We start from the raw sequence: 16,908 nt of genomic DNA, 5'->3' as shown, positions 1-16,908 counted from the left end.
TCTCCCCCCAATTCAGCTTTGTCTCGGCTCACGTCAGCCTCCTGCCCAGTGTGGAAACGGTCAGGTGGAGCTTCCTCCTGAAATTTGGGCCTTACCCTGAGAAGCAGCCGCCCTCGGACAGACATCAAATCTGAGCGAGAGAAAAGAATTTTCCTGTGCCCTCTGGATCCCAGCGCCTGCACGTTTTAAGCGCTCAAAAAACAGCTCTTGAAGTTAGAATCATGTCTGCTTTATTTGTGAGGCTGTTACCTCTGAACGGATTCAGGTTGCAGTGCAGGGCTGATTACCGGCGACATATAGTAGGAGCCAAAGGGCTCCATCGCTATAGAGGTAGAGGTAGAGGGTAGAGATTCAAACCCAGATTCACCTGGGTTTGAATCTCAGCTGCTCTATTTTCTGGCTGCAACCTTGGGTAAAGTGCTTACCCTCCCTGTGTGTGCCTCAGTTTCCTCATAGCGTCGTGTTAGGACTGCACAATTAAGTTAGACTACTTAAAATGCCTAGCACGACTTGGAAAGAGTAGGCACCCAGTGAATGTCAGCTCTTTCTTTCTTTCTTCCTTCCTTCCTTCCTCCCTCCCTCCCTCCCTTTCTTTCTTTCAGCATGCGGGATCTTAGTTCCCTGACCAGGGATCGAACCCCCGCCCCCTGCAGTAGAAGCGCGGAGTCTTAACCACTGGACCGCCAGGGAAATCCAGAACGTCAGTTCTTGTGATTGCTGCAGTTTAAAGACTGGCTCAATGTCTCTGGAGGAAATATTTTTAACTCTGCTGGGTGCGTGCCCGAGGCTCAAACTCCTTATGCAACTATCTTGGTCTGTAAGCAAGTGTGAATGTGCTGGCATATGCTCATGACAGTGCCTGAGTGTACTTCTGACTGTGACCATGGCTCATGTGACTGTGCCTGTACTTGAGAAAGCTGTAGCCAGGTCCAGATTGCATTAGGTACTCAATGTGTGCATGTGCCAATCACCACATGCCCCACTGCTCACACCATGTTCCCGTCCACCCACGGTAGCAGCGACATTTGAACTCCACAGCCATCCGCAACTGATCCTTGAGTGAGAGGGCACCTCGGAGGGTCAGGGGCCCACCACCAGGCGTGGACTCGATGGAGAAACTGGTGGGGCTGAGGATGAGGCGGGCTTCAGGGTGACTGGGGCGCCGGGCACAACGGCCATGGCCAGAGCACAGGACTTGACTGCACAGAAGAGCCCCGCTGGTCACATTCAGGATGAAGGGCCCCAGTGTCGTGTCAACATACTCCTTGATGGCCTGGCAGGATTCCTAGGTGGGAGGGGGAGCGTCAGGACACCACGGCCATGCACGGGTCCACCTAGGGCATTGAGGCACTCACCTGCTGGTCAGCCAGGACTGCAGGGGTAAAGGGTGGGCCAGGGTCTCCCCAGTCAGCCTGGCAGCCCCACTCCTGCCCCCACCCTCACCCCCATCCTGGGCTTGAGCTCACCTTGGTTCTTGTGTTCTCCCAGCTCACCCAGAGCACCACTCCTGCTGCCCCCTGGGCTGCACTCTCCCCCAGGCTGTGCTCCAGCTCCTCCTGGTGAAAGGACAGCATAGCTCTGTGGGACCTCCCTCTGTCCCCACAGCAGACTGCTGTAACACTATTGCATGGGACAAATAATTCATAGCCTGCTCTAGCTCTGGCCAGAGGCAAGCCTGCCCTCACTCTAGCCTGTGAGTGCCATGCAGGCAGGGATGATTTCTTTCTGAAGAATGCTGAATTGTCTGTGCCTAGCACAGAACTTGGCACACAATAGGTGCTCAAAGAATGTGGGAGGGAATGGATGAAAGTGCCCCAAGGCTAAAGTGCCCCAGGGCTGTGTGGCCTCACTTACTGGACTAATGCCTGACAAGGTAGGTTACAAGGTGGGCAGGGTCACAGGAGACTCACCAGGGGCAGAAAGCGGTTAGTCATGTCGTAGAAGATCTGGACGTAGGGCAGCACTGGCAGATCAGGGTACCCTGCACCCACGGCCAAACGGAATGCCTCACCCACACGGTGCTGCACAAACATCTGTGCCTTCTTCGTGCCCTCCAGTGCTGCGGGCAGGTAGATGCTGGGGTAGAGGGCACGGCTCTGGCCCCACAGCCACCCCAGCTGGTCATTCTGGGCACGGATGCCTGGTGGGCACTGGCCGGTGTAGTTGGGATTTTTAAAGTCATAGTTATAGCAGTCAGGGAAGCCATAGAAGCCCCAGAGGCCACGAGGCCGCAGTGCGTGTCCCAGCCTGAGGGTGCCTGCCATCCAGGCCCGGGCAGCCCCCTCGAACTGGTCCTGAGCTGCTGCCTCCACCCAAGGAGCTGGCCAGTCAGGGTGCTGCCCCTGTACCAGTGCCCGTGAACGCTGCCGGTAAATGTCCTTGGTGTCCCAGTTGAAGGCCCAGCGTGGGCGCCATGCCTCCCAGTCAATAACTGCCAGCCCTGAGAAGTTGGATGCAGGCATGGCAGCCAGGATGTCCTGGAATGTGCGGACCAGGTGGACAGCCAGGCTGGCATTCTGGGGCAGGCCACCGAATACGGGCTCCCCAGCAGATGTGTAGTAAGGGTAGGTACCCAGCTGGGAGCTGTAGAAAATGGTCATGTCAGGGCCATGGAAGGTCTGCCCCGGGTTGACCGCCACATCAAAGACACTGATGTCCACGTCCACGCCATGCCTCTCTAGACACCACTGGGTGTTTGCATTCCAGATGGTGGCGAAGGGCCGGTTGGGTACCACGGGGTCCCTGGAGCCTTTGGCCATGCCGAGCAAGTTCAGGAAGAGGGTGCAGATGGGAAGCAGGTGGGCTGCCATGGCACAGGGCAGGTCTAGGGAAACCTGGCCAGGGGAGGCAGAGCTGAAAGCAGTCCTTGAACTCTCTGACCCCAACTGAGGGCAGGCAGGCCAAGTCCCTTATTAATCCACCTCTGTTCTGGCTTCAGGTAAATATTGACCTGCAGGGCTCGGGGAAGTCAGAGGGCAAAGGAGAGGCATTGAGGGGAACATGGCCACTAGAGGGCACACCCGAGTTGCCTCTTGGGCCGACCTCTGCCCTCTGTCTCCCACAGGTCTTGTCCTGGCTTGCCCACCCCCCTTCCCCAAGGGCCACAGAAGCCATGACATCTGTCTTGAGAAAAGTGGCTGAGAGCCAGGCCCTCAGCCCCCAGGCTGGCCGACTGATGAAGGCGGGGGCTTCCCTGTCTCTTCCCCCAGGAATCCTGGCCACCCATGCAGGAGGGGATGTCCAGCCCTCCTGTACGCCCGCCAATCTGCCCACTTGTCCCTGCTGACCTCAGGGCTGAAAGGCCTCATTCTCCAAACTTCCTGACCTCAGGGTGAGGGCCTATGCAGGGATCAGCAAGATTCTGTTCCTTAACTCTGGCCTCAGCTGCACCGAGACTCTTGGAGGAAGAAGCCGCTGCTGGAAACCCTGAGCTTTTGTAGGGGTCACCCCACCCAGTCTGGGGGCGGGCTGAGGGGCGGGCCCTGAGTTAGAGGGCTGGGCCAGACGGCAGAGCCACCTCTGCACTCCTGGCAAAGTGCCCTTGGTAGGAGGTGGGGCTAGGCCGGAAGTGGCCCCTCCCACTCTGTCAGCACTGGGGCTGGACTTTGTGGCTTTACTTGGGATGATGTGGGGATGGAGGCAGTGCATGGGGGCTGTCTGGGTGGCAGATCCGACTGGGCAGCCCTGTCTGTGATACTGGAGTCTGGGTGCCTTCCCCACGTGGCTGCATTATGACACCTATGGGCCCTAGGCACTTTCACCTTTGTGGACCCATTCCTCAAAAAAACATTTTAAGGGAATGGTTAGGACTCTGCTTCCACTGCAGGGGGCACAGGTTCGATCCATGGTTGGGGAACTAAGATCCTGCATGCTGCGCGGCCAAAAAAATACATATTTTTTAAAAAATATATTTTACGACTATATTGGCATAAGGACAGATATAATCCAGACTGAATTCATTATTTTATATTCATTATTCCTATATTTTTTCTTCTGATTAAAAAAGATTAAAATTAAAACATTTTTGTGGGCCCGTATAAGTATTGTGGCCCTGTGCCTACCGGTGTGCCTAGTGGATAAGTCATCCCTCCTTTAGGGACCTGTGTCTGAAAGGCACTGTGTTCCTGAAGTCAGGGCTGCGTTGTCACCCTTTGTATATGTGCTGGATCAGTGACTGTGTCTGTATAAAGCTCCAGTCAGTGGACACTTGGGACTCTCCACAAACTCCAGTAGTGTGTATGTGCAAGTGTGGGACCCAGTGCCTGAGACTTGGTGTGTGTGAGACCCTGTTGTCTTATGACCATGAGACCCCATGTTTGTGTGACTACGGGTATGAGCATGAGTGTATCAGTGATGACGCGCTTGTTCATTCCTTTGTGATTTTGCTTGTTTGCTGATTCAGACGCTAGCAACTGAGACCTGCTAGGTGCTCAGGCCCAGGCTTGCCTGCCAGAGTGGGATGAAGGAAACATCATATTCCTGGCCCAGGTGAAAGCACTGCCTGGGCCTACAGCCCAGTCTGAACCTGAGCTCATGGCCAGGTCACAGCTGCGTGGGTCAGGTCACAGGTATGTCTGGATAACCTGTGTGTTGGCAGGTTACAGATGTGGGCGGGGTAGCTAACAGGTGTGCATGGGTCACATCTGTGTAGGGGAGGTCACAGCTGTGTGTGGGGTCACAGTTGGGTAGGGGAAGTCACAGGTGTTGGGGAGATAGGTCACAGCTCCTCCTTCCTTGCCCTCCCTCTGCTGGCTCCACCATCTTATGGCCTTATTGATCTACACCTGAATCTTCTCTCCAGCCGGCCTCTCCCCACCTTGGTCACGAGCAGCCAGGACCCCTCCCCTACCCCCACCATGTGATTTGACATCTCCCTCCCAGTGCTACCACGCCACCTCCTCTCTATTCTCTGCCATCAGCAGCCAGAGGGATGAAGGATCACTTTACAACCTGAATCAATATCGATTTGGTGAGGATTGCTTCTCCAGGCTCTAACCACACCATCCCCTTGCCTGCATGCCTCTCTGGGGAGCACTCTCCACTGTCCAACATCTGACTTGGTCTTGGCATCCGAAGTGCATCTCCCTTTATGCCATCATACCCCTGAGGATGGCAGTCTTTGCTGGTGTGGTTCATGGGTGCATCCCCAGCACCCAGCCCAGCCCTGGCACATGTGTGTGCTCAGTGTGTTCACTGAACAGGTTAAGATAGTCACCATCATCAGACAAAATCAGGCCTGGTGCCACTCTAGGGCCACCTGCAGCATACCCCCCTGTCACACCCTAGCCTCAAACTCTGTGTCTCCATTTGTGTTCTGTCTTCCTCCAGCCTTTGCCCATGCTTTGTTCCCAGCATCAAGTTTCCCCCTCACCTTTCAAAACTCAGTGTAGGGACTCTCAATGTAGGGACTTCCCTGGCCGTCCAGGAGTTAGGAAACCGTGCTTCCACTGCATGGGGCAGTGGTTCGATCCCTGGTCGGGGAACTAAGATCCCATGTGCCGTGCGTGGTGTGCCACCCCCCAAAAAAAACCCAACCCAACCTCAATGTAGAAAGCACTTCCTTGAGGCTACTTCCCGAGTCCTTGTGGCTGGGGTGCCCTCCTCACTGCTCGACAGTTTCTTGAGTCTATCTCCCCAGAGCCGGTGTTATCTGAGGGCAGGGGTTCAGTCATCACTGATAGGGACAGGAGGAATCCAGGTGTGGGTCCAATGGCTGAGGGGAGGGGCAGGGCCCCACCCAGAATAACTCACTTCAGAAGCAGAGGAAGTGAAGCAGGTCAGAGCTGGTATGACTGCTCTGGCTGCTACTTCTCTCTCCTGGGACAGCTGGGGACAAGCTATGCTCTCCCATGGCCATTACAGGGCTGACTGTTGAGGATGCCTCCCCCTCACCCCATCATGCATCTCTGCAGTGCGACAGGGACTGGACCTCATGATTCGGATCCCAATGCCCTGCTTGCCTCCCTCTGACCATACCCAGTGGAGGACTCTGAGCCAGATGGGGAGAAGTGCGTGTGGCTGAAGTCCACTGTCCTTGGGACTAGGGAGTGGAGGAGACGCCCTTGCCTGTGAGAACAGCAAGGAGGAGTGATTTGGCTACCTGCCCAGCCAGGGAAGATCAAACATCCGCTTTCCCCTTTCTCCTTGGGTGGGCAAGGCGAGGCGACTGGCACCAGCCCAGCTGGGGATACAGTACCAAGTAGGAGAAGCACAATGAGCCCCATCCCTCACAGAAGATTGTACCCAACTGCTTTCCAATCAATATGGATAAAGCAAGGTCCTTGGTGTTGGGGTAGACTGTAAGTCCCTCCACTCCCAGTGGCCCCTGCCCTAGCAGGACAGCTAGAGTGGGAAGCTCTGGCCTGCAGATCCCAGTGAATGCATTTTACAGATGAGAAGTTCCCAGCAGAGAGTCTCACAGAGACAGAACTGAGCTCAAACCTTATATGGAAGACCCTGAAATCTCTCTCACATGCCCTGGCCCAGGCACAGACAGTCCAAGCAAAGAAGCAGTTGTTTCATATTTAATTTACAAAAGAGACCCCAAAATAATAATAATAAACTATTCAGGGGCAGGGGAGTAGGGTCAGGTCCTCCCCCGCCCAGCTGTGCCCCTCTTCCTCTCTGGCAGGGAGAGAAGGGGCCTCCCACGGGACTGTCCCTCCCCCTTAGAACAGGGGGTGGGAGCTGGTACGGACACCCTACTGGGCATCCCATGGGGCTCTGCCCCTTCAGACTCTGGTTTGTCCACCTCTTGTGGGCTCCTACATGCCTGGCAGAGCCCTTGTGGCAGAGGCCAGCTTGCCTGGCAGCTGCGTGAGAGACCCTTACAAAGTCCAGGTGAGGGCCAGGGCGGCCACAGCCAGCAGGCTGGTGAGGTGGGACCCAGACCAGGCCCCACTGGCACCCCCAGCTGCCCGCCTGCGGTCCCACTGGCATTGCTCGCCGCCCCAGCCTAAGTAGCACTGGCAGCGAAAGTGCGTCTGCAGGTGGTTGCGGTCGGCCCAACTGAGTTCCCCCTCTGGTCGCAGCTGCGGCTCACCAGGTGCGTGGCTAGGCACTAGGCGGAAGCTGCTGGCACTGAGGTGCAGGAAGGTATTAGCACCGGGGTCACGGCGCACACAGCGCCCGTGGCCATGGCACTGGGCCCAGCTGCAATACTGGGCAGCCCAGGACACATTGACGACGTAGGGTACCAGCAACCGAGTCAGGTAATCCTTGAGGTACTGGCAGGTCTCCTGGGGGCAGAGGTCAGGGATCAGGGTCAGCTGTCTTAGCCCACAGGCCCAGATGGAAACTCTGTCTACACTGTGGTGACTGTACCTTCTTTTAACAATGCACACACACACACACACACACACACACACACACACGCATGCCTGAGCCCTCACTGTTCCTATTCCTTCAAAGAAGGGGGTGGGGGCAGGGACTGGAACCCAGCAGGGCAGATGGGGCAGGGTGGAACTCAACAGCTGGTCAGGACAGCAAATTCCCCTTCCTGGGAGAAGGGGAGGGACTCTGTCTTCTCTGTTGGGACTGGGGCTCCTTGGGTGGGAGACAGATGAGGGGACCACTTTGAGGTTTGCAGCCAAAAGCACAGATGCTCTGCCTGTCCCTGCAGACTCAGCTCCAGTAGGCTGGGTGGATCTTACTTACCATGCTGGTGGTGTACCCCGCATCACCCCAGAGGATGACACCAGCTGCACCCAGGGCTGCACTCTCGCCAATGGTGGAGATGAGATCCATCTGCGTGGGAAGGAGATGGTCACTGGGGAAGACTGAGACTACAAGGTGAGAAGGACAGACAGGGTGGGCAGGCCCTAGCCTGTTCAGACCTGCTAACCTCCCCCAGCCCAGTCCTCTCCTCCTCACCCCTAGGCAGCAGCTGTTTCACTTTCTCCTTAAATGTTTAAGCCGTTTCCACCCCCACTTCCGGCCTCCCATTCCCAAGCCAAGGGCCCACTTGAGCCTAGTATGTATCTATCAGGATGGACCGCAAAGTCAGAATACTAGGCCCAAGTCCCTGCTCTGCCTGGATTTGCTGAGAAGTTCTGGGTAAATTTCTCAGCATCTCTGGCCCTCAATTTTCATATCCACAAAATGGAGATAACAACGCCACCCTTTCATAGGGTTACAGAGAGAATGAGGTGAGGAGATGTAGAGTAGCCAGTAAACTTGGGGGCAGGAGGCCTGCAGTGGTTTTCCAAGGACGAAGGCAGGGCCCTGGGAAGCACATACCTCGCTAAGCCCTGTGAGTCCGCGGCTATAGGTGGGCCTCGTGAAGACGTAGACCGGGAGTGCGTGGTTGGCATGGTGGGTGTGAGCCACACGAAGGGCCTCCTGAACACGGAAGCTGACAAAGTTGCGGCCATGAGTGGAGGAAGCGAGCGTCTCTTCCAGGTAGACAGAGGGGAAGAGGGCCGTGCTCTCGGCCCACAGCCAGGCCAGCTGGTCATTTCGGGAGACCTCAACATCAGGGCAGCGGCCTGTATAGGTCTCCCAGTTCTGCACATAATCATGGTTGTAACAGTCGGGGAAGAGGTAGAAGCCCCACAGGTGCCGAGGCCGAAATGCCTTGACAAATCGCAGTGTCTCCAGCATGAACTGGCGTGCAGCGAACTCAAACTCATACTGCGCCTGCTTCACTATGCGGTCTGGTGGCCAGTCAGGGTGGCGACTGGCCACCAACTGGCGTGATAATCGGCGGTACACGTCCTTGTCCTGCCAGTTGCGTACCCACACTGGCCGCCAGTCCTCCCAGTCGATGACTGCCAGCCCTGCAGGCTCCTGTGTACGAATGTAGCGTTCCACATGTCCCTTTAGCATCTCCAGGTGTACCCAGAGGCTGCCATTCTGTGGCACGCCACCATGAACAGACCTCGCCACTGAATCGAAGTGTGGATACATGCCCAGCCGGTCACGGTAGAAGATGGTGATGTTCTGGTTCACGAAACCCTCATTAGGTGAGGCCTGCACATCAAAGGCCTTCATGTCCTTTGGGTCCAGTGGCACCTTGTGGCGTGGGCCACAGTCTTGTGTGGGCACGTCCCATGCTACCACAAAGGGCCGGCCCGTGAAGATGGGTGGTGCTGTGGGCTTCAGCTCCGTGGCCCATGCCACCGCCAACACCAGGGCCAGTGTGACGGCAGGGCCCAGGCCTGCCCACATGCTGGGGGCTGCAGGAAGACAGTGTCACCTGCCTGGCACTAGCTCAGGAACTGGGGGAAAGGTGGGAGACAGCAAATCAGTCTATAGAATCCTGGAGGTGTACACCCCAAACCCATCCATACTCCCAAAGCCCATGCTGTGTAGGGCACCGTGCCCAGGGTTGTTCAGACCCTGTTATTGGGTATAACAGGTCTGAGAGACCACAGACCACTGAGAGGCAGGCAAGACACCCCCCGAACTCACTGCCAGGAGCACAGGGCTCCTTCCTGGAGCAGGTAGCCTACGGCTGGGCAGGAACTTGTTAGGTCTGTGACCCCTCTGAGAACTGGACGAATTGAGCTATAGACTCACTGCCCAGGGACTCACACATGGTTGAATACCACCCAGGACAAGGTTTCTGAGAGCCCCAAACCGAGGCCCACTTTACCCTGTGAAGTACTCTTGGTCCTGAGAAACCATAGCATTTGGGTAAGGCAAGGCACAGCTGATGAAGCAGCTAGGAAGCTGTAACACAGCCCCAGAGATGGTATCTTTTTTAGCACCCGCCCAGCAGCAGAGTGAGGCTAACAGACTTTGTCTCAGCGCAGACACTCTCCCAAGCTTGGTAGAGGCCCCGCGGGGACAAAGGGGTGGTGGATCTCCCACGGTGGCGCTGGCAGACCGGCATTTCCTCTACAGCTACCAGGAATGATCGCGCCCGCGGGCCAAGCGGTCCGGGGTAAAGCCCACTCCACCTGGCCTTTGTCCGGGACCCCGCCCCCGCCCCGCACGTGGGGGCTGAACCCGGCCCAGAGTTGGGGGGGGGGGGTCCTGGGCCGCCTCCCTGGGGGTTCAGAACAGAGCCCGCGGAGAGGGCCGCCAGGCTCGCACTGCCCTCCCTCACCTCGCGCAGGGAGCCGCCGGGACCTGCGCCATGGCCATCGCCATCCCCGCCCCAGCCCGGCCCGCTCCGGCAGCTCTACCAGGCACTGCCCCGGTTCGGCGCCTCTACTGGCTCCGCCCCCCCAGCCCGCGGGCCCTTTAAGAATTCAGCGCGGAGGCGGGCCCTGCGCAGGATTTGCGGCGGGGGCGGAAAGGTGTGCCTGACTTTCGGGCAGCCAGTGCTGCGTTTTGGGCTCCAAGGTCCCCAGATCCTCTGCCGAGGAATGTGGCCATCAATCTGGGACCGTGAGACCCCTCCAAATGGGGCTTTCTTGTGGAGTCTCAGCCGTGAGGGCCAGTCAGCCCCAAATTCCCCCCCGCAGCCTGCGACCGGTGGTACAGTCCTCCCTTCTCTGCGACGCGGCCAGCCGCTTAAAGGGACAGCATAAAGGACCGGGGTCGGGGAGGGAATAAAGGAGGTGGCGTTCCGTCACCCGGCCAGAAGGAGGTGCTGTGGGACCCAGAGGCCTTGGCCGGGGGTAGTAGTGAATCTGGCTCAGCATCCCTGAGCGTAGTCTCCAGTCCTGGGGCCCCTTTGTATGGAAAGGGGGACGGTGACCAGAGCCGATCTCCGGTCTCGCAGGACAGTAATGTGCCGCCCCCTACGGATCAGGGCTCCCTTCCCCCGACCCTGGTCTGAAGGGAATCCCCGCCCCCTGCCAGACTTGGGGAGGGGGCCTAGCACCCGCGTCTTAGCTCTTCCAGGACTGGGTGGAGGCAGTGGTTGTCCTGGCAACACGAGCTGTGGGTCGCAGCTAGGCCCGCCCGGCTGGGGCCAGTAAGCCCAGCGGGCCCTGGGGATAGGGCGTCCCCCTGCCCCCGACCTGCATCAGGCACAGGCCAATCCCTGGGCTCCCATCGCCTCCTGTCCAGTCTCTGGGGGGCCTGTGGGAGCCCCCAAGGCTTCCTTTCAACTCTGAGGAAGCTGCCACCCTTGCAGAAGTTCCTGGCCAGACGGCAGAGAAAGCCGGCCCGGCCAGAGGGTTTCCCCTGGGCCTCTCTGCCCAGTATCCTAAGTCCTTTCGTCCTGCAAGCCCCTCCCTCTGGGGAGCAGGCTTGGAGCTGGAATGGGGGGAGTATTCCTTGCCTCTTCCTAGATACGCTCCCCCGGGATCCTCAGCTCCCCAAAGGGCCCGGGTCTGTATGGCCAGCCCATTCCCCGCCCGCGCGCCTGGGAGGAGAGGCAGGGAGTGCTGCTGTGAGCGCATGTACCAGGGTGCAGACCAGTCGTCTGCCCTGGGCTCACCTGTGTGGGAGTCCGTCGGCCCAGTAGGTCGGCGGCCTCCCTCCTTCCCGGGGTAAGTCTCCAGACAAGCTACTCGCACCAGCTGCTGCCCTCCGGGCAGCCCGCCGGCAACTTGATAAACCCCATCCCTCCCACCCACTCCCGCCTCCCGCCCCGGCCCTTTCTCCTCACTTCCTGCTGCCCCTCAGAGAGGAAAGGGCCAGGAACATGCGCGGGGGAGGGGACCGCCTTGACCGTTTCCCTCCGGCATGCCCTGCTGGCTGGCTGCCCGCCCCACCCTTCCCCTGAGTAGGCCCTGGCCCAGCAAACTGCACCAGGTGACAGGAAGGCTGGGGGACCTGGTTCAGGTGCCAGCCTCCCCCGTGCTGGCAGCTTCCTTAACACTGAAAGCTTTTCTCCCCAACCTGCCCTTAAGGTTGAGGCCCATCCTCAAATCCAGCAGGTTTTGAGTGGAGAGGCCCTGGTGGTGGTGCTTCGGGGAGTCAAACTACTCGGGGGATGTTTGGCAGATGATCCCCCAAAGCAGGTGGTGAAGAAGAGAACCAGCCCTGGGGTGGGGGTGTTGGGGGAACTTACAGGAGCTGAGTCAATTTTTTTCCACTGAGAGCGGAAGCATCCCAAGTGTGACAGAGTGGACAATGTGTTGATGTGGGTGACTGTTGGGGGAGGGGCAGGGCCTGGGAGGGTTCTGCAGGGTGCTCTCCTGCCAGAGGATGTTCCTGGGTGGATTTCACTAAGATGCTGCAGAGTAAGGGGCTCCTTACCACATGGGTGAGGAAAGGGGTGTATTCCTGTGGGAAGGAGGTGCCCATAACGTGGCTGGCTCCCGGGAGGGCTGCAGCAGGGTCCCAGCAGACCCCTCCAGAGGTACAAATATGCACACCCTCAAATCACCCTGAGCCTTCCCGCCCCCCGATCCTACCAGCCCACCTCCTTCATGCCCAGGCCCTCTCTCCTAACAGAAGGCTGTGTAAGACTGGGGGACTGGGGGAGATGGGCACATATCCTAGAATCTACCCTGATGACCAAGGAGTCCAGGACATGGCATGGGAGGGTGGTGTCCCTGGACCACTGTGCTGGCTCCACAAGGGACACAGGCCTTCAAAGCTCCAAGGCTCGGGGCCCCTGGGGAAACAAAGGCCAGACCAGACTGTCCCAGGGCAGGGACACTTCCTCAGGAAGGAAGGAAGTGAGCACAGCCCAGTAGGAGGGAGTGGGGAAGCACAGCCATGACCTCCATTGTTTCCAGCTTTGGGGTCAGCTAGGGCAGGCCCAGCACAGGGAGTTCCCCCACACTGGGACAGTGGTGATGGGATGCCACCCAGCATGGCAGAACCGTGGCCCTGGGGCAGTCAGTGGGAGGGACAGTGGAGGACGATAGGGCCTTATGCCTGGCATCTTATTGGGAAAACGGGAAGGTGCCCAAAGAAGAACTGCAAGTCCAGGCTGCAGAGGGTGATCCTGCTCCACACTTGACAAGTTTAAACCTCCAAAAGACAGGTAGGCCAACTTCCCAGACCCAGCAGCCTGTGTCCCTGAACTCCCTCCTCCCTTACTGGGAGATGGGCTAATGGCCAAGGGCTAGGCCCAGTAGAGAACCAGCCTCATAGCAGGACCTGAGAAGTGTAGGCCAAATGTCCACAGGGAGCAGGCTGCAGGTGAGAAGACAGGGCAGAAAGGAAGTATTGGGTAGCTGAGCTTTACCTGCTGGAACAGAAGCCCCAAGCCTACTCTCCTGGTAGTGCAAGTAGGTTTGGGCTGCAGAGCCTCGCAGTAGGTCAAGGGCAGTGGTACCCACTTGGCTGCTCTCCACCTAAGGCTGGGCCTTGGAGGTCCATGGGGCTCAGGCTGTGACCTCATGTGGGGTCAGCTGGCACAGCTGGGGGCAAGACAACTGTTCCAGACCTATGTGAGGTCACACTCTGACCTCAGGTCAGGCAGGTGGGGCCAATCCCTAGTGAGGTACCCCAGGGCCTTCCAATTCCAGGGGTCCCCGCTTATTGAACACAATACACAAGTACAAATGGCTCTCCATCCTGAGGGGGTCTGCAATGAGGTCTGTGTGAATACACTGCCACCTGCTGGTTGTGGCTGGAATGGCCGCAGGCTAGGCTCAGGCTCACTCTGGGCCTCGCTGGAGATGTGGGCAACAAGAGTACCCCACCCAGGCCCACCTACTATGCCCAGGTGGTGGTCTAGATACTGGGTATCAAGCCTCAGAGATGTCATTCTTGTATGCAGGGTCTACAAATAATTTTATTGAACAAATAACACAACAGCCTTCCTAGATTGAGGGCTACCCTCCCCAAGCCATTTCTCACGCTTAAAGCACAGAGTTTGCACAGTAAGGAACTTAAAAAAAAAAAAAAAAAAAGTCATTTTTATGTAGAAATCAGACTCTGCTCCAACAACATCATGGACTAGACTATTTACAAGTTTTCACATTTTAAGTATTCCTTTATGATTGTTCTCTCCTTTCTGTCCCTACCCAGGGCTCCAGTACTTTTCTCTTACTGATCCTGAAGAGATGGGTATACTGTAGGAGAAGGGGTGGTGGGCTCCTCAGAGCTACTGGCACCAGCCCTAGGGTGCTGTCCCTTATCACACGGTGGTGGATGTGTAAGGGCAAGGGGGATTAGACACGGTAGGTGGGATGTGGCAACACCCCATAGGCACAGGCATCCAGAGCCCTTCCTGATCCCCATCCTATGCCCTCTCAATTGGCGTGGGGGTCAACAACTAGTTGCAGTGGGGAGGGATCAGCCCAGCCCAGGGTAGAGGGAGAAACCTCCCACACCTATTAACAGCCAGCAAACTGTCCATCCATCTGGGGGTGGGAACAGATGGGCAGGTAGGCAGGAAGAATCAGGCTTGTTCTGCCCCCAGCTTCTGTCCAACACAGGAGGAATCGAGGTAGCAAACGGCTGAAATGCTCCAACTAGAGGGTAAAGGAAGTGAGCGAAAGGAAGTTCCCACTTGTGTACAGCTCCCACAGCCCTGGGGCTGGAAGAAGGCAGACCTTACTTGTAAAGTGCTGTAGCCTCCAGCAGGGCTGGGACCTAGGCAAGCTTGGAAGAATGCAGGCCAGGCAAGGGCACAGGAACCAGGCATTCCTGACCAGCATATGCCCTGCCATGCTCCTTGTAGGGATTGCTGGGAAAGGTGGACTGGTAACTCCGCCATCAGCCCTTGCCAGCCACCAGCCACCTCTTGTCCACATACAAACCAACACCCAACCAGCATTGTAGGACTGCCCTGCTCACAGTTGAAGGTTCTGGGCCAGTGGAGTTTATTCACGGTTGTGGCCCCAGCCTAGGTTCCTCAATGGAAGCCACACCTTGAGCCTGGGGGTTTCTTGCTGGGGCAGGGGGTGTTTATGCCTGCCACCCCCCAGGCTCACACCTCATAGAGGATCACAGGGAAATCCACGTGGATGCGGGGGGGATCCAGCTTCACGATGCCCTGCCGTGGAAACAGAGGCTAGTGAGGGCCAGCTCAGGGCCCCTACTCCAGGAAGCCTTCCTGTTCCTCCCAGCTCCTCCCCCAAGAGCCCCCACCATAAGAGCAGACCCCATCTGGGTCTACCTCCACACAATCAACATAGGCTCTATGACCACTGCCCAGCCCCTCACCTGAGGAATCAGGTTCTTATGTACCCGCCTCAGCTTGGCCCGCTTCTGCCCGTTCTTGGTGACGATTGTCTCCTCATAGAACTCGTGAGCCAGATCCCCATCCTCGTCATAGAACATGGAGCTGTGCAGAGGAAGAGGGGAACAGGCTGGGCTGGAGCCCCAACCTAGTCATGGCAAATGCCATAGACCACAGCGAAGTATGCCCTCCCCCAAATGGGGAGGAACAACCTTGGTGGGAGGAAGGGAGGTTAGTATGCCTGGAGAATCCCTTGCTTAGGATCTGGGGTCTACTAGAAGGAAGTGGGGAGTGGGGTGGTGGCCAGTGCTACTCTGTCAGACTATGAGAAGAGAGGTCACACCAAAAAATCACTGGTTTGTTCAGCAAGAGTAGCCGTTCCATCAGGCCCTTGCCTTCACCCAGGGCTTCTAGAGTGGGCAGGATGGTGGCCTGGGCATGTTGGTCTCACTCCAGAAGACACTGCTGGCCCAGGGCCAAAGCCTGAGAGCAGATGCCTGAGCTAGGAGGGAGCTGAAAGGGAAAAAAGCCTGCATCCTCCCCCATCCAGGTGGCTGATGCAGCCAAACTGCCACTGTTGGGGTCTCCCTACTATCTACAGCCAAATCTCCAGCATCACCTGAGTGTCACTCCCCAGGGCCCATCACAGCCAGGTCAATCTAGTGCTCCTGTCTGGGCCGCTTGGGGGAGGGGGGAGGTCAGTGCTCCAGATCTGGGAAGTATACCTGGGTGACGGTCTTTTTCCCCAGGCCCCATCCCCAACACTGGGGACCAGTCCTGCTTTCCTGGCCACTACCCAGAGACGTCCAACCCCACCAGTGTGGGGAACGGAAACAGACAAAACAGAGGGTCATTCTCCTCGAGGGAGAACTGGGGGTGAGGGAGGATAGGAGCCTTCAGCTTGTAGGCTGGGATGGATGGGATGAAAGGAACAGGTTCTGAAGTCTCAGGGAGGTCCTATCTTAGCTTCACCGTGAGGAGGGCCTGCCCAGGGACAAGCCTCAGGTCCACCCTTCTCCTCGGGAGACCTCCAGAGCAGCCAGGCCGCCAGGAACCGACTGCTCGGCTTTCCCCACCCCTTGTTCCTCTGGGAGCCTGAAATATGGGAGCTGTCCTGACTCGGGTGTAGGGGATACAGCGGGGGGAGCGCCCCATGACGCGGGGCACCCAGCCGCCCGTCTTTCCTCCCGGGGGCGGAACCCCACGCCCTTACCCGCGGCGCGTGAATACGAAGGGGGGCACGACTCGGCCTCGCGGTCGCACCAAAGCTTGCTCAGCGACAGCCGCCTCCGGGCCGCCGCCCCCCGCCGCCGAGGCGAAGGGCCACAGGCCCCGAGCTTTGGAGCCGCTGGCGCCCATGTCAGGGCCGCCGGCGCATGGCGGGCCCGGCGACAGCTTTGCTCTCACAGGGCCGTCGGCGCCGCCATGCCCCGCCTAGGCCTCCGCTCGCAGGTGCCGCCGGCACCGCCTTCCGCAGGCTCCGCTGTCTCCACGGAAACCTCACTTCCGCTTCCGAACACTGCGTATGCTGCTACCTCTGATTGGCTGCTTCTCTCGTCGGTCCGCGGGGCTGGACTAATAGCTGCCCTCAGATACTAGGTATCCCAGCATGCACTGCGAGACGTCAGGTCCCAGCAGGCCACGCTCTCTCCAGCTGGGGCAGCTCACAGCCTGGAAAGCGGTGGCTGCGTCGTCCACCTGGTTTCTTCAGCTTGTACTGCGGCTCCGAAGTCCCCGACCCCCAGAGGTCAGGCTCAGCGGGTCTGCCCAACCAAAGCAGCAGTTTAGGGCCTGACCCTAGGCCAGTTTGGGCAGTGCCCGTCTGCCCTCATTCTATGCCCACACCGTTTTTACGATCCCCACTGTGGCACGTGGCAAAGAAACCGAACCTAAGGAAAATTAAGGAATTGGCTTAATGTAGTTGT

The 16,908-nt window shown here is 58.0% G+C and overlaps 3 protein-coding genes across 4 annotated transcripts; all 3 read right to left on the bottom strand.

Moving 5' to 3' along the window:
• Positions 1 to 213: 213 nt before the first annotated feature.
• Positions 214 to 4,823, bottom strand: HYAL1 (hyaluronidase 1). 2 transcript variants are annotated; one of them, XM_007168681.3, is made up of 4 exons: positions 3,288 to 4,823; positions 1,911 to 2,885; positions 1,467 to 1,556; positions 214 to 1,285 (listed from the first exon to the last, which is right to left on the bottom strand). In XM_007168681.3, exons 1-4 carry the CDS (start codon positions 3,306 to 3,308, stop codon positions 968 to 970), a joined length of 1,404 nt encoding a protein of 467 aa, XP_007168743.1. In that variant the 5' UTR covers positions 3,309 to 4,823; the 3' UTR covers positions 214 to 967. The 2 variants fall into 2 exon arrangements, with proteins under 2 accessions (XP_007168743.1, XP_007168744.1); XM_007168682.3 differs by having other exon boundaries at positions 1,911 to 2,834; positions 3,288 to 4,822.
• Positions 4,824 to 6,509: 1,686 nt separating this feature from the next.
• On the bottom strand, positions 6,510 to 10,194 carry HYAL2 (hyaluronidase 2). Its single transcript, XM_007168684.2, has 4 exons — positions 10,052 to 10,194; positions 8,239 to 9,218; positions 7,657 to 7,746; positions 6,510 to 7,238 (listed from the first exon to the last, which is right to left on the bottom strand). The coding sequence occupies exons 2-4, from the start codon at positions 9,166 to 9,168 to the stop codon at positions 6,828 to 6,830; spliced, it is 1,431 nt and encodes a 476-aa protein (XP_007168746.1). The 5' UTR covers positions 9,169 to 9,218; positions 10,052 to 10,194; the 3' UTR covers positions 6,510 to 6,827.
• A 3,377-nt stretch (positions 10,195 to 13,571) lies between these two features.
• On the bottom strand, positions 13,572 to 16,478 carry TUSC2 (tumor suppressor 2, mitochondrial calcium regulator). The gene is made up of 3 exons (XM_007168897.2): positions 16,197 to 16,478; positions 14,968 to 15,088; positions 13,572 to 14,797 (listed from the first exon to the last, which is right to left on the bottom strand). The coding sequence occupies exons 1-3, from the start codon at positions 16,340 to 16,342 to the stop codon at positions 14,732 to 14,734; spliced, it is 333 nt and encodes a 110-aa protein (XP_007168959.2). The 5' UTR covers positions 16,343 to 16,478; the 3' UTR covers positions 13,572 to 14,731.
• Positions 16,479 to 16,908: the final 430 nt, after the last annotated feature.

This window comes from Balaenoptera acutorostrata, chromosome 10, assembly GCF_949987535.1.
Source record: "Balaenoptera acutorostrata chromosome 10, mBalAcu1.1, whole genome shotgun sequence".
NCBI classification, from domain to species: Eukaryota; Metazoa; Chordata; class Mammalia; order Artiodactyla; family Balaenopteridae; genus Balaenoptera; species Balaenoptera acutorostrata.
This window is presented reverse-complemented; position numbering and strand designations above follow the sequence as displayed.

Coding starts and splice junctions, on each gene's coding strand:
- HYAL1 (XM_007168681.3), bottom strand. CDS start 3,308: ATGAGGCCTTTCAGCCCTGAG. Junction 1,557..1,910: donor CTAACCGCTTTCTGCCCCTG/GTGAGTCTCCTG, acceptor TCCTTTCACCAG/GAGGAGCTGGAGCACAGCCT. Junction 1,286..1,466: donor GGGAGAACACAAGAACCAAG/GTGAGCTCAAGC, acceptor CCTCCCACCTAG/GAATCCTGCCAGGCCATCAA.
- HYAL2 (XM_007168684.2), bottom strand. CDS start 9,168: ATGTGGGCAGGCCTGGGCCCTGCCGTCACACTGGCCCTGGTGTTGGCG. Junction 7,747..8,238: donor GACTCACAGGGCTTAGCGAG/GTATGTGCTTCC, acceptor CTTCCCACGCAG/ATGGATCTCATCTCCACCAT. Junction 7,239..7,656: donor CGGGGTACACCACCAGCATG/GTAAGTAAGATC, acceptor CTCTGCCCCCAG/GAGACCTGCCAGTACCTCAA.
- TUSC2 (XM_007168897.2), bottom strand. CDS start 16,342: ATGGGCGCCAGCGGCTCCAAAGCTCGGGGCCTGTGGCCCTTCGCCTCG. Junction 15,089..16,196: donor TTCGTATTCACGCGCCGCGG/GTAAGGGCGTGG, acceptor TCCTCTGCACAG/CTCCATGTTCTATGACGAGG. Junction 14,798..14,967: donor ATAAGAACCTGATTCCTCAG/GTGAGGGGCTGG, acceptor TTTCCACGGCAG/GGCATCGTGAAGCTGGATCC.